The sequence below is a fragment of the Chlorocebus sabaeus genome, chromosome 16 (genome assembly GCF_047675955.1).
Source record: "Chlorocebus sabaeus isolate Y175 chromosome 16, mChlSab1.0.hap1, whole genome shotgun sequence".
Taxonomy (NCBI): Eukaryota; Metazoa; Chordata; class Mammalia; order Primates; family Cercopithecidae; genus Chlorocebus; species Chlorocebus sabaeus.
Genome location: NC_132919.1, coordinates 20,274,795 through 20,288,793, shown reverse-complemented (window position 1 = coordinate 20,288,793; position 13,999 = coordinate 20,274,795). Strand labels below are relative to the sequence as shown.

The 13,999-nt window shown below is 50.1% G+C and overlaps 1 protein-coding gene across 10 annotated transcripts in view; it reads right to left on the bottom strand.

The window, feature by feature from the left end:
• The window catches only part of DHRS7B (dehydrogenase/reductase 7B), a 72,544-nt gene that overhangs the window by 12,653 nt on the left and 45,892 nt on the right, over window positions 1–13,999 (bottom strand). For 3 of the 10 annotated variants that reach the window (XM_008010676.3, XM_037987813.2, XM_073004769.1), the window contains one exon: window positions 4,224–4,402. In XM_008010676.3, coding sequence (XP_008008867.2) covers window positions 4,224–4,402 — 179 coding nt within the window. Of the gene's footprint in view, window positions 1–4,223; window positions 4,403–7,517; window positions 7,667–11,862; window positions 12,041–13,999 lie in introns of those variants that run through there. The other 7 variants (XM_037987814.2, XM_073004768.1, XM_037987811.2 and 4 more) reach the window with 7 other exon arrangements.

Below are 13,999 nucleotides of genomic sequence, written 5' to 3'. Positions count from 1 at the left end.
GGGAAGTTCAAGAATGGAGAGGAGAAGCCGGATGGCCGAAAGCTAGGAAGGACCCAAGCGCTGGCTGCCCAGGTGCTCTCACACGTGGGCAGGCTCCAGAGCTCACATGCACGGTTTTGTTTTGTCTCTTCCCAGCTCCGATCAAATCCCAGGGAATGCCATGATCAGCTTTGAGTGGGGGGCCCAGCAAGGGTCACTGGTAATTCTCCTGTGGCTAAGCAGGAGAGCCTGACAAAAAATCCCCTGGACACAGGAGGGTAAACCACCAGAACTGGGGGTGGGGGACTAGTCTGTGGGGAATCAGAAAGGAAACGGAGTGATGGCAGGAGGGGAGGCAGAGAGCGTGGTGGTGTTGCTTCTTGCTTACCCTCCCCTGCAACATATCCTATATAAATGTTCAGTGCCCTGAAAACGTCCATACAGCTTATGAAAAGCAGGACAGCCCAGCAGCCAAGAGAATGGACTTGAGCTAGACTTCCGGTTAGAACTTCTTTGTTTCTGACTTTCCTCTTATTTAGGACGCTTTTTATCTATCAAGCACAGTAGTAAGAGATGACCTACCTTAACTCATTCAGCCCCTGGGGGTGTGACTGTGAGACTGAATGAGTTAAGGCAGGAATCTCTTACCACAGTGTTAGATAAACAGCATCTGCAGTGTCAGTTGTCATTTTTGTATTTCTATTCATTAAATTTTTTTTTTTTTTAGAGACAGGGTCTTACTCTGTTGCTCAGGCTGGAGTGCAGTGGCACAATGGTAGTTTACCGCAGCCTCAAACTCCTGTCCTCACCTGAGGTGTCTCCCTCAAGTGCTCACCAGCAGATCTGCACAGGACACCTTGGCCCCTGGCTGACCCTGACCTGACGCCAGTGAGCCACTGACTTGGTTCTAGATGGAATCTTAAGAGGCCAAGGTGATGAGGTGGCGCCCTAGCTCCTGGTTCATGGAAGGGAATGGCCTTTGCAGGCTAGTTCCATCTCTAGGAGCCATGTGGTGAGAGGCCAATGCTGCAGGCTTGGAGGATCAGGGCTGCCATCTCCTCCGCTGGAAAGGAAAGGTCAGAGGGGCAGGCGGTGTGTACTGGTCTGAACAGGCCTGCCCTTAGAGAAGTGTCAAATTTCCTTAAAGCTAGATGGGTTCCAAACGGGAGGAGAAGAAACTCCAGCATCCTTCAGGACCAGGGGTCCTGAGAGATCTGAGGGAAGGCTCCCTGATGTCTGTCTCATGGTGTGAAGCCTCCCTGTGCTCCACAGCTTCTTGTTCAGCTCCCTACACAGCATTTGCTCACCCCACGGGTGCCTCTCCACACACCCGACAGTCTTTGGGAAAGAGGTGTTAAGTAGACTCAATCTAGACACACCATCTTCTTTGAAGGAGATGAGGTTGGTGTGTTCCTTGGCTCATCCCGACAAAGGGTGGAAGCCCAGAGAGAGCACCCACCCTGGGTAGTGAGGCCTGGTCCCAGCGCCCCAACCCTGCCTGCCCTGGTCCTCTTCTCAGCAGAGCAGCAAAGCCCCTACAGGAATGAGGCGGGTGGTGGCTGCACTCCAAGCCAGATGCCAGCATTCCTGAGGCTAGAACTGTTCATCCGGTTTATAAATCATTCCCAAAGGCTAGGAACCTTGGGTCCTGCTGGCTGCCTCACCCCATTTTGTCTTGTCCTGACCAACACATAGGACATTTGTGAGGTGCCACCAAAGGGTGCAGACACAGAACCATGGCAAAGGTGGGAGTCCCGCTGGAGTCTAAACTGCTTTGGGGAATTGACTGCCTCAATTCTATTTGACTTTTGCTTCCGAGCAAAGCTAAAAAGAGAGGAAATGAAAGTTTGTGTAGGGAGTGACAGAAATGAAAACAACAGATTGGAAGGATTCCATTTTCATTTATTGAAAAGCTGATCCTGGAAGGTTGGAGGGTCCAAGGAAAACAACTCCAAGGTACATACGTGAAGGGCTGCAGATGACTGTCCAATGCCGCTGGCACGCCTAGCTGGAAATCAAGAGAGCTGTGCACAGCCCTGGGGCTAAAGCTGGAGGAAGCAGATATCCAGAATGTTCTGTTCCTTTAGTCAGTGGTCCCACACTATTCTACAAGGACAAGCTCAAGAGGCTTAAATACACAAAACAAGAGACAAGATAGGAGAAATACGAAAAACTGAAGACTCATTGCGTAACTCCAAACCTTCCGGGTGGCTGACACGGCAGGCAGAGCCACTGAGGACAACATAGCTCTGCCTCCTCACAGAAGCAAGGCAACAGCAGCACGTCCTCAGTGGCATCAACAGTGGCTGTACTTGACATGGCCGGTTAAGAATCTGCTCTACTTTATCTGGATGCAGGAACTCCTGTTCCCAAAAAGTAAAATGGGGCAGAATATAAGCAGTGATTGGAATCCAGGAAGGGCCTGACATCTTATGATACACAGACAGGTCTGGTGACCTCCGTGACATTTTCTGTTCCCTTCATAGTCTTGGTGTCAGGAGAGGAGATGCAGAATGAAGATGACAGCTTGTTTCTCAAACATCCACGGATGGAAGCACCTGCGACCCAGAGCTCCACCTCTGCCAGTCCTCAAATGCTCTTCAAGGACTTTCACAAAATGCTTCTCTTCGAGCTCAAGAGAAGTGGCTGCTGACCACCCTATATATAGCAACTGAGTAAGGTCAGAGGACTGACGATGGCAAAGGGCCTGCAGACAGCTGTCCCTGCAAAGGTCTGGCTATCCAATGACAGACACGGTATTTATCCCTGCAGACCTCACCTAACATCCACAGTGGTGCATAAATGAATCCATACTCCCTAAAGCCTTCCCAGGCCACCCTTGGCCAACTGCAAGCCACTTCCACCACAAAGACCCATCTGCTTCTCTGTGTTCATGCAACACCCAACTGTTTATAAGTCCCTGCGGGACCGTGCTTCTCCCACCTCTGGGCCTGTCTGGAATGTTCTGTCTACCAGCCCACCTATTCCTTTTACCTGGCCATCTTCCCTGCTGCAGCTTTGAGACTTGAGTTTTAGAGACAGAGAGATGTGGGTTTGACTCTTGGTTTTGTACTTTCTGGCTGGAAGTCCTAGTCGTTCTTTCTCTGAATCTTAGCTGTGAGAAGTCAGTAAGATAATGCATGTAAAAATGCTTAGCACAAGCCAGCACATATACACGTGCCTTGTCGCCACCGGGCTGGTTTGGGAGCATATGTTACTGCAATGGCAATATACTGAGATAAGTCCTTGCCTTTCTCCTTACAGCAGTCAACTGTAACCTCCTTCAAGGAAGGCACCCTGTCTTTCATCTGTTTGTTCTAGAACCTGACCCAGAGCCTCCCACTTAGCAGGCGCTCCATCAGCTCCAGCTGAGCTATCACCAACCAGAAGACGTAGCAGCGGGTGGGTCACCACAATTCAGGGAACTCCTCAGCCTTCTTCCATGGAACTCAGCGTGAGCGTGGATGGTAGATGGTATGGTGTGTGCATGTGCAACGTGCTAAGTCAATATACACGTGTGGCAAGAAAACAACGGAGCCCTGTAACTCAGAGGCTTCCAGAAATGGGAGAAGGGGGAACCCAGGTTTTGACATTCCAGGCCAGGGTCCTGGTACACCATTCCTGAGACTTAGAAGCTCATGGTGTTCACTGGGTTGGAACGGACCTAGACTGGAGACCCTGGAACAGCTGAGGCACCATTTATCCTGTCTTTGACCTTGCTGAGACCATGCTGAGGGGACAGCTGGGGGCCTGGCCTGGGAAGGCAAGGCCCAGAGAAAGTGTGCACCAAAGCTGTGAACCGGAGGTCCCGGCTGAATCTAGGGAAGGACATGTTTCATTTGGTCCTCACAGAGGTAAAAACACGTTTTAAGTTAGCTGTCCATATTTGGAAATTGGGAGATTTCACATAAAATTCCTACCTCAGCAAGCAGCTGGGGCTGAGCAGGGCTGCCCTGTGAGGGGCAGGCATCCCACCCCACCCCACCCCACCCCACCCCACCCCTGGGGCCAGGCTGCTTCTCTCGCGCTTGCCTCCCACCCTGACGCTGAGTCATTTCTCACTGTGCTTTGGCTCCTGCTTTTCCCACCTGGACCAAGGACAGTGCCATCCAGCCCGCTTCCCTCATTCTGGACTTCTGCTGCCGCTTTGGGCATTTGCGCTGGTGGTCCCTGTGCAGCTGGGCTGCTCCCCTTCGCTGGCTGACTTCCCCCCACCCCCTGGCAGCACTGCCTCCAGCACCCACCTTTGCCCAGCCCGGAGGTGGCGCCTGTGATCACCACCACAGCATTCCGCAGGTAGGCCTTCCCGCGCACCCACTGCAGCAGCCGGAAGAGGCCGAAGACGCCCAGGCAGCCGAACAGCAGGGGCAGGATGGCTGTGGAGGTGATGAAGTCCATGGCCCTCGCCTTTGGCAGATTCTTCCTGGAAGAACCAAAACCAAACACACCAGTGACAAAGTAGCAGAGCTCAGGGGACTTTCCTAGGCTCTTCCTCTCATCTGATACGAATCCTAGATCTCCCTCTGTGGACCCCAGAAAGTACTGACCCAGGCCCTGCCCCCTCGGCTGACTGTTGAGCATTGTGGAACTTTCTCCCTCTTACTCAGTACTGACATGAGCGGACAGAAAAGCCACAGGCCTCATGCTGCCCCTCAGGGAACAAGCGGAGAATGCCATTCAGCCTAGGATGTAATCACCCGCAGTGTCACAGGAGGAGGTGGCGTGTCGGTGTCACCTGCCTCTCCTTCGGAAACCTGTGCTGGCCTTACCTCAAGTAACGCCTGTTTTCATTTTCACTCCCTGAATACTTGTGAAACTAGAAAGGGGTTTTTTTGAGGAAGGGAAAAAGGAAATCGTACCAATTCTTATCCTCTTCAGAGCAGACACTCAGAGGATGGACGTTTCTGGGTGGAGCAGCCCCTAGATTGTTACAGTGAGGGCCACAGATGGACTTCTGACCACAGGCCTCGCAGACACCCAAAGGGGATTCAGTGCAGGGCCCTGCCCCAGGCACCAATGTGGGCTCTGGCTGGTGAGCGTGTTGCCCTGCTGTGCCTGTGGCATGTTCCTGCCCAGCATTCGCCAGTGAGCCGTGAAATCCGCAGGCTGTGCGAGTGTCTGTGCGACAGTGTGCAGTTGATTCTTGGGAAATGTGTGTTTTTCCCCACCTGCCCTTATTTCCCCTGAACCTCCCCCATTCTTCCACATTCACCTGTCCCCCTGTGCCCAAAGCAGGAGATAAGAGGGGGACACAGGGTGAAAGGAAGGCCGAGGAGGAGCTGGTGAGGACCGCGGTGAGCACCATGTGCTGTCGCTGGGAAGCAATGCCCTGGAAGGCCACTGGATGAGCGAGCCAGCGTCTATGAGACAAAAGGCCCCCGACAGTCCACCTCCAGGGCTGTGGTTTACAAGCACAGAATCCCTTCTCAGGAAGGAAGAGGCTGGAATCCAAGAAGAGAGTTCTGGCAAACCAGCCTGCAGCTCTAAATTATTCATCAGCTTGGAGCAATGATGTAAAACCCTCACTCACCTGCTTAATATCCCATCTCAAGCCCACACATTAAAAAAAAAAAAAAATTCTGCTTCCTTCCCTAAGAGGACATCACCTCTGGATGCCAGAGTGAGGCCAGGAACACTGTGGACTCCCAACACGCATCCATCTATGCACCAAGTGCTTGGATCCTGAAGTTCATGTTCAGGGTGGCTGCCCTGATCTATACTAAACCGCCCCTACAAGAGGATTCTACTGCAACTGGAACTGTCAAGTCAACTAGTTTAGCATTTACTTTTTCACCTGCTTTTCCAGATACGCCTGAATTCTTAACCACCGTAAAAAACAGCCACATTCTCGGACTGTAAAAATGACAGTTTCCCACCAACCGCCACTCAATCCACTTCTGAAAACACCTCGGCTACTATCTGCTGTGTGGATAAAGCTCCCTCTTGCCCTACACTATGCCAAGCCTCCGCTGGATGAACTGGGGATTAAAGTGGTATCTAAAGCACCAAGCTCTTCACCCAGGCACTACTGGTAGCATCCCTGCCCCAAGAGGAAGCTCTGGCCAGGTATTCTTGCCTGCAGGCTATGCTGGGTCCCAAGGACCCTTTGTCTGGAATCTGAGATGTGCTCAGGAAAGGTGTAGGGTAGGCACTGAGGCCTGTCCTACTCCAGGGTTCTGTGGGTGCTGTCTGAAGTCCTGCACAGGACCAAGATCCTGAAAACAGGGAATGTGGGAGGGTTTCCCAGGGGAAGGAGGGATACACAGTGGGAGGCAGGAATGGTTGCCAGTTTGTTGATATAGCTTTACCAGAAAATTATAGCAATTGACAAAAGGCAAGAGAAGGCTCGAGGTAAGGGTAGCTTAAAACTTGCATATAATAAGCTGGTTGAGGGGTGGGGGCTTAGGAAGAGTTAACTCGGCTGGATGGCTATTTGGTAAAAGCTTTTTTCCCACTGCAGTCACAGGTCTTTGTACCAGGTAGGTCTCAGGGTAGGACCACCCTGCCTTGTCCAGAATGGCCCAGGGCACAGCCACTGCCCAGGATGAGCTTGAGGTACAAAAGGGGTGGGGGCCTCAGCTCAGGGAAGGATAGTAGGCCTCAGCCTCTGGGGCCGGGACCCAGAGCCCCACTAGGCGTGTTGGGTGGAAACCCCTCTGAACACTCCGCCATGGAGGCTCACTGGAGGCCAGAGCCTGTGAAGTCCGCCCCATTTCAAACCGACACCCTGGGGCTGAGGCAGAACGCCACTGAGGTCATGGGGGTCAAGAGCCAAGTATGCAGTCTGTCGCTTCCCAAAACCCAGAGGCCACCTGAAAAACACTAACTGCAGCACAACAGTGGCAGTGCAGGGGTCATGAGGATGAGCCCTCAAGCCAGCCTGGCTTGGGTGACACCCTGGCCCAGTCACTTGGCAGCCTGGCAAAGGGGCCTCACTGCCCTGGGCCTCAGTGTCCTTGCCTCTGAGCTGAAGTTATGAGACGACCTCCCTCCTGGGTTTATTACGATGTTGGATGAATTCATCTGTGTGCACAGAGGGAACACAGCTGCCACCAGCATCATCATGATCACGACTACCTCAAAGTTCCTGGACCAGGACCTCCCCTCCCAGCAATCAGGCTCCCAAGGCTGTCTGAAGGGACCCCTGGCTCATTAAAGGAAGCTCATTAAATGTATTAAGTGTCCAATGTTGTTTAACTTCTGTATCTTCATCAACCCTTCAGTTTAATCAAATTAACAAATAGGAAAAAGCTCCATCCACAACATTGGCAGAAGTCAGAAGTCAGGCTCTCATGTCCCAAGTTTTGTGTTAGAAAATGTGGTTATCAAGGCCAGCAAAGCAGGAGAGAGCAGACAGGTACCAAAATGTCCCTCAACCCCGTTTTCACACCCAGGGAGGAGTAGGATGAAAATAAGCCAGCCCAGCAAGGCTCCCCAGTGGAAGATGATTAAAGCTCCCAACAAATTGTACTTTCATGCAACCTAATTAAAACTCAAGCCAGCAATCTATGACATGAAGAAAAGAGAAAACTACACACCGTCTTGTACACTTCTGGGATTCCTTGAGCACCTGACACATCATAGGCCAGCCTTGGTCTCCTGGCCCTGGGGACCACTTTGCCTGAGGCAAACATGGCGCCGGGTGAATGGGATCCATCCTTGGCCCGGGCCGCTTTCTGTGGGGAGAGCGCATGTCTGCATTCAGTCTGGTAGGTTGCTATTGAATCAGAATGCAAAGTAAATTAAAAGCCAGTACCAAGGCCAAACGCAGTGCCTCGCGCCTGTAATTCCAGCACTTTGGGAGGCTGAGGTAGGGGGATCGCTTGAGCCCGGGAATTCAAGATCAGCCTGGGCAACATGGTGAAATCCCATCTCTGCAAAACATACAAGAACTAACCAGGTATGGCAGTACACGTCTGTAGTCCCAGCTTCTTGGGAGGCTGAGGTGGGAGGATTGCTTGAGCCTAGGAGGTTGAGGCTGCAGTGAGCCAAGATCGCACCACTGCACTCCAGTCTGGGTGACAGAGTGAGTCCCTGTCTCACAAACAAACAAAAAACAAAATCCAGTGCCAACTCTCCCCTGCTAACAAAGAATGACCATGGTGGGAAAAGATACCCCAGAGCGAGCCGTTTATCTGAGAATCAGCTTCAATTCCAGCATAACTTTCCTGACCGGATGCAGTTGTTCATACTGATAATCCTGACTCTTTCCAGAGTTCTTCAAATTCTGAAAGCCCTCCTAACTGTTCTTCCACTCTGCAGGGCATGTGGCCACACTGCTGGGCCTGCTTGGGCTCTTAGAGACAGCTGCGCCAACACTTTCCTAGCTTGTCTTTGGAAGTGGGATGGCCATGAGAGCTAGCCACGGAAAGCCCCACCACCTCGCCGTGGTGTCTAGGCCTTTCTACCAGCTAAAAGGACAGCTTCACAGTGGAAGAAAGGAACAGTGTTCTAGCTGGCCACATTTCCAGATTAGGACATACATCTACATAAAACAAGGTCAAAGGGAGGCCTGTTTTCTTTGAAAATGGCCTACAAGAAGGATTTATATATATGTACAAACTTTAATATATTTATCAATCATGGATTTTATACCAAAATCCTTATTAACTGCTAGTTTCAGATAGATAGTCGGATCATGGACTGAAAAGGCAAGACTGATGGTATAAAAAGGGACTGGGAAACAATATCTGGCTCACGATTTTCAGCATTTGGAGATCAGCTTGTAGAGAGAAGGGGCAGAGTCTGTCCCGCACCACTGTGAGCCATGGCGGAAAGTAGGACAGAGACGTGGGGAGAGAGAGTGAGGCCAGAAAAAGAAGGTGAGAGCCCCTCAAATAGAAACCATAGTGCACACGGCATCTGGAATCAGAGGGCACCACCGACACATGGAATGTGCACACTCACAGTCACACTCTTAGTCCTTGGGCAAGAGACCTGAAGCATGGTCTCGCACTGATGATGAGAGTCACGAACTGGCGTGAGGAAGGGAGAGAGCTCAGGGGCTCACATATTAATGCTGTCTGCTTGTATTTTCATCCCTTGCCAGATCCATGAGCTCTAGACCCAGGTTAAAAGAGTGCAAAAGGGCCGGGCGTGGTGGCTCACGCCTGTAATCCCAGAACTTTGGGAGGCCGAGGCGGGCAGATCACGAGGTCAGGAGATCGAGACCATCCTGGCAAACACAGTGAAACCTCGTCTCTATTAAAAATACAAAAAATTAGCTGGACGTGGTGGCGGGCGCCTATAGTCCCAGCTACTCAGGAGGCTGAGGCAGGAGAATGGCGTGAACCCGGGAGGCAGAGCTTGCAGTGAGCCGTGATCGCGCTACTGCACTCCAGGATGGGCAACAGAGTGAGACTCCGTCTCAAAAAAAAAAAACAAGAGTGCAAAGGTAGCAAAGTCCCTCTAAGGATGAGTGTTCCTTGGGCCCAGGCAGCCAGAGTTCGGTGTTTCTCCCTGTGATTCTGCTGCTCCTTTACTTTCTGCTGAACCCACCACTGTTCTAACTCCCTCATATCCGTTCATGCAGCTCATCCACCCTTTAAAGGGCTTCTGGAACCTCAAATTAGACATGAGACGATCACCAAGAAATCAACTCTGAGCACAAATGTCACCCTTTATGTCATCCATTCCATTCCTTCTACTTTGGCCAAAATTCTCCATTGCATTTCACAGACGGAATCCGTTCCTAAGATTCCTTTCTCTCAAGCATTTTTTTTTTTAAAGAACTGTTAATAAAAATAGGTTGTTGGAATCTACTCAGAAACCACACGTAGAAATTAAACTACTAACAGCCACATCTGAGAATCAAAGGAGGGGATCTCAAAACCCACCAAAGATTTTTCAAAAAGAACAATTTCAGGTCTGTAAGAAGGATTAGCCATGAAATAATTTGCCATGTTACACACAAGAAAATTGGGCTAAAGGGCAGAGAGGAGTTCCAATTGGAAGGCAAAACACTGAAATCACACGGCAAGGATTGGCTTAGTACCGCTAAAGCAGTTAGGATCCTGCTCCCACAAACCTACATCTGCTCTTTTATTTTATAACCAATGGCCAGTTCTAATCAGCTGCTCTATTTAAGGTGACATAAACTATGGGTCATGCTTATGACGCATATCTTGAAATATATCTGAAAGCTTCTGTCATTTTCAGAAAGTAAAGGCAGGGTCAAACTACTTTTTTTTTTTTTGGCCTCAAATGTCTGAGAAGCCACATTAAGGGTGCCTTCGACTGGAGAAAAAAAAAAAAAAGAACAATATCCTACCTCAGATGGCAGCTACTTTGCCAGTGGCGGGTCCTAGCGCCAGTGTCTTCTCTGGTCTTTTGACCTGGGCCAGAGGACACCTTCAGGTCAGCAAGCCCTCCCTGGAATGCCTGAACAAGCCACGGCAGAGTGGCCCGTGGGGTGTATTTTCAGAAGCCAGCCTTCAGCCCCTTGGTTTAAAAGAGTACAGGCTGGCTTTAGTAAAAATAAAACCAGAAGGAAGATTTCAGACCAGACTCCTGAGTGTTCAATCCTGGGAAGAGCAGCCACATTGAAGTGAGCTCTGCTCTCCAGTAAGACGCCGAGCACATGCTTCCCAGCAATCCCATGCGGCGGGGGGAGCGGGGAAAGGTGCCAAAGCCCAGCCCCGGGCCCTGTAATGTGATGGCACAGGAGTGCGGTGACAACGAGCAGGAGGCAGAGCTCGCGCCAAGTCTGCCTGTTCATTTTGGCCTAAAGCCCTGCTTATCAATTATAGCACTTACTACGGCTACCTAGGAACTTGGACACACACAATTTTGTTTTTTAATGTGTTTTTCTGTTTTTGTTTTTGTTTTTTTTTGAGACGGAGTCTCACTCTGTTGCCCAGGCTGGAAAGCAGTGGTGTGATATTGGCTCACTGCAACCTCCACCTCCTGGGTTCAAGTGATTCTTCTGCCTCAGCCTCCGGAGCAGCTGGGACTACAGGTGCCTGCCACCACGCCTGGCTAATTTTTGTATTTTTAGTAGAGACGGGGTTTTACCATATTGGCCAGGCTGGTCTCGAACTCCTAACCGCGTGATCTGCCTACCTCAGCCTCCCAAAGTGCTGGGATTACAGGCGTGAGCCACCACGTCCGGCCTTAGTGTGCTTTTTAAAGTGAATTTAGATCAGGCCCAGTGACTCATGCCTGTAATCTCACCACTTTGGGAGGCCAGGGTGGGTGGATTGCTTGAGCTCACAAGTTTGGGACCAGCCTGGGCAACATAGAGAAACCCCATCTTTACCAAAAATTTAAAAATTAGCCAGGAGTGGTGGCATGCACCTGTAGTCCCAGCTACTTGGGAGGCTGAAGTGGGAGGACGGCTTGAACGCAGGAGGTGGAGATCGTGCCATTGCACTCCAGCCTGGGTGACAGAGTGAGACCCTGTCTCAAAAAAAAAAAAAAAAAAAAAAAAAAAAGGTGAATATAGTGTTGCTGGAAGACATTGGAATAATGTCACTCTCTTTCCTAGAAAACACACCAGAGGCCCAGGCACCCCGCACCCGCCCCTGACAGAAACTGGACAAGGCACTGACTGTGGTGGTAAAGAAGAGAAAGCACCATGTCAGCACGAGGGAGGGGGGACAAGACCACCGTGCTGCATACTTGCTGTGCAACACAGATAGATTCATTCACTACTTGAAACTAAGCGCACTCACATCAGAATGGGGATGGTCGCTCCAATGGGAAAATGCATGGGAAAGCACTTTGTAAATGTGAAAATCTTGAACAACTGTGCTGTTGAATCATAAACTGACTGAAAAAAGGCAATTCCCCAGAGAGAATTTCAGAAACGTTCCAAGCAATAGCAGCCAAGCTGGCAGCTTTAAGGGCTTGTCATGTTTGAGTATGTTTGGTAGAAAGACCAACCTTATTCCTCCACACCCACACCGGGGATCACCTCAGATCCTGGATGTCGTGCACTCATCCTCTCAACCACACTTCTCGAGTGCCCTCTGGTACCAGGCACCGGTCTAGGGCTGGGGTGGAGGGCAATGAAAGAAGGAGAAAAGCTGTCTGACCTCATGGAGGCAGCCCCTATGGGAGACTGACAATACACAAAGAAACACAAAAATTAAATAATTGTGATAATGAAAGAAACAATCAATGTAAAACAACACAGAGTAGTGGGCTGTCCAAAGTACAAGCCTTGCCTGAAGACTTCATTCAAAGTGAAAACAATTCAAACTGCTATGCTGGCCGAACACCGCACCTGGCCGAGGCCACTGCTGGTTTGTGACTCCTAAATCAGATTATTGTCTTTAAAAATTACATATCACAACAGCAACAAGACAGATAAGATGCCAACATAAATATGAGGCCAGAAATCTAGTTTAAAAGGAGATGCTAGAGCGTCAACTAGAGTATCTAAGAGGAACTATATACAGGCATCAGTTTCAGACTTAATTAAGCAAGGTTGGCCCAGTGGCTCATGCCTGTAATCCCAGCTACACAGGAGGCTGAGGTGGGAGGACTGCTTGAGCCCAGGAGTTTCAGACCAGCCTGAGCAACACAGTGAGACCCCGTCTGTATAAAGAAAGGGAAAAAAGTAGCCAGGTGTGGTGGCAAGCACCTGTAGTCCCAGCTACTCAGGAGGCTGAGGTGGGAGGATTGCCTGAGCCCAGGAGTTTGAGGTTATAGTAAGTTATGATGATGCCACTGCACTCCAGCCTAGGAGACAGAATAAGACCCTGTCTAAAAAACAAAAAAAATAAAAAACAAAATGAAGCACAACAAATGACAACATCTACACTCATGATTGAGCACAGGCAGGTGCGGTGGCTCATGCCTGTAATTTCAGCCCTTTAGGAGGCCAAGACGGGAGGATCATTCGAGCTCAGGAGCTTCAGACCAGCCTGGGCAACATGGTAAAACCCCGTCTCTACCAAAAATATAAAAATTAGCAGGGCGTGGTGGTGCACATCTGTGGTCCTAGCTACTTGGGAAGATGAGGTGGGGGGATCACTTGAGCCCCAGAAGTAGAGGCTACAGTGAGCTGTGATCATGCCCTAAGGATGTGAAGCTTGGATATCAGTGAATCAACAAGACCCAGCCCCTGATGCCACCATGTGCATGGACTAAGGCAGTGAGGAGAACAATCAGTAACAAACATTTAATTACCATGTGGCAAGGGCTACAAGGAGGCCACCTGATGCAATTTTAAGCACCTAGGTAATCTGGTCATTTGTATTGCTTTTCCGTCCACTAAAATGCCTTGTAACATTTCATAGGATTTTCTTCATGGGGGCAATGAAGTGGGGACAGAAGAGACCGCATTATTAACACTTCACTGCAAGCAGACTCTGGGAGATTTGTAGCAGGAAAAGAAACACAACAAAAGCAGTTTTACTTTCTGATATGCTTTTTAAAGTGAACTCAATTCACTGAAATAGAGTGGTCAGCATGAAGACTCAAGAAGTAAAATACACAGAACTGACAAAAACTTCAGAAGTAAACGTCCTCCTAGTGTCCTGACAATGTACCAAAGCCATTTCTTTTCTTTTTTTTTTTTTTTTTTGAGATGGAGTCGCGCTCTGTCGCCCAGGTTGGAGTGCAGTGGCCGGATCTCAGCACACTGCAAGCTCCGCCTCCCGGGTTCACACCATTCTCCTGCCTCAGCCTCCCGAGTAGCTGGGACTACAGGCACCCGCCACCTCGCCCAGCTAGTTTTTTTTTTGTATTTTTTCGTAGAGACGGGGTTTCACCGTGTTAGCCAGGATGGTCTCGATCTCCTGACCTGGTGATCCGCCCGTCTCGGCCTCCCAAAGTGCTGGGATTACAGGCTTGAGCCACCGCGCCCGGCCCGAAGTCATTTCTTTCTAATTTAACTTGATTATTTAGATTATACCTAGTTTTTTGTTTTGTTTTGTTTTGTTTTGTTTTGTTGAGAAAATCTTGCTCTGTCACCCAGGCTGTAGAGCAGTGGCGCGATCTCGGTTCACTGCAACCTCTGCCTCCCGGGTTCAGGCGATTCTCCTGCCTCAGCCTTCTGAGTAGCTGGAATTAC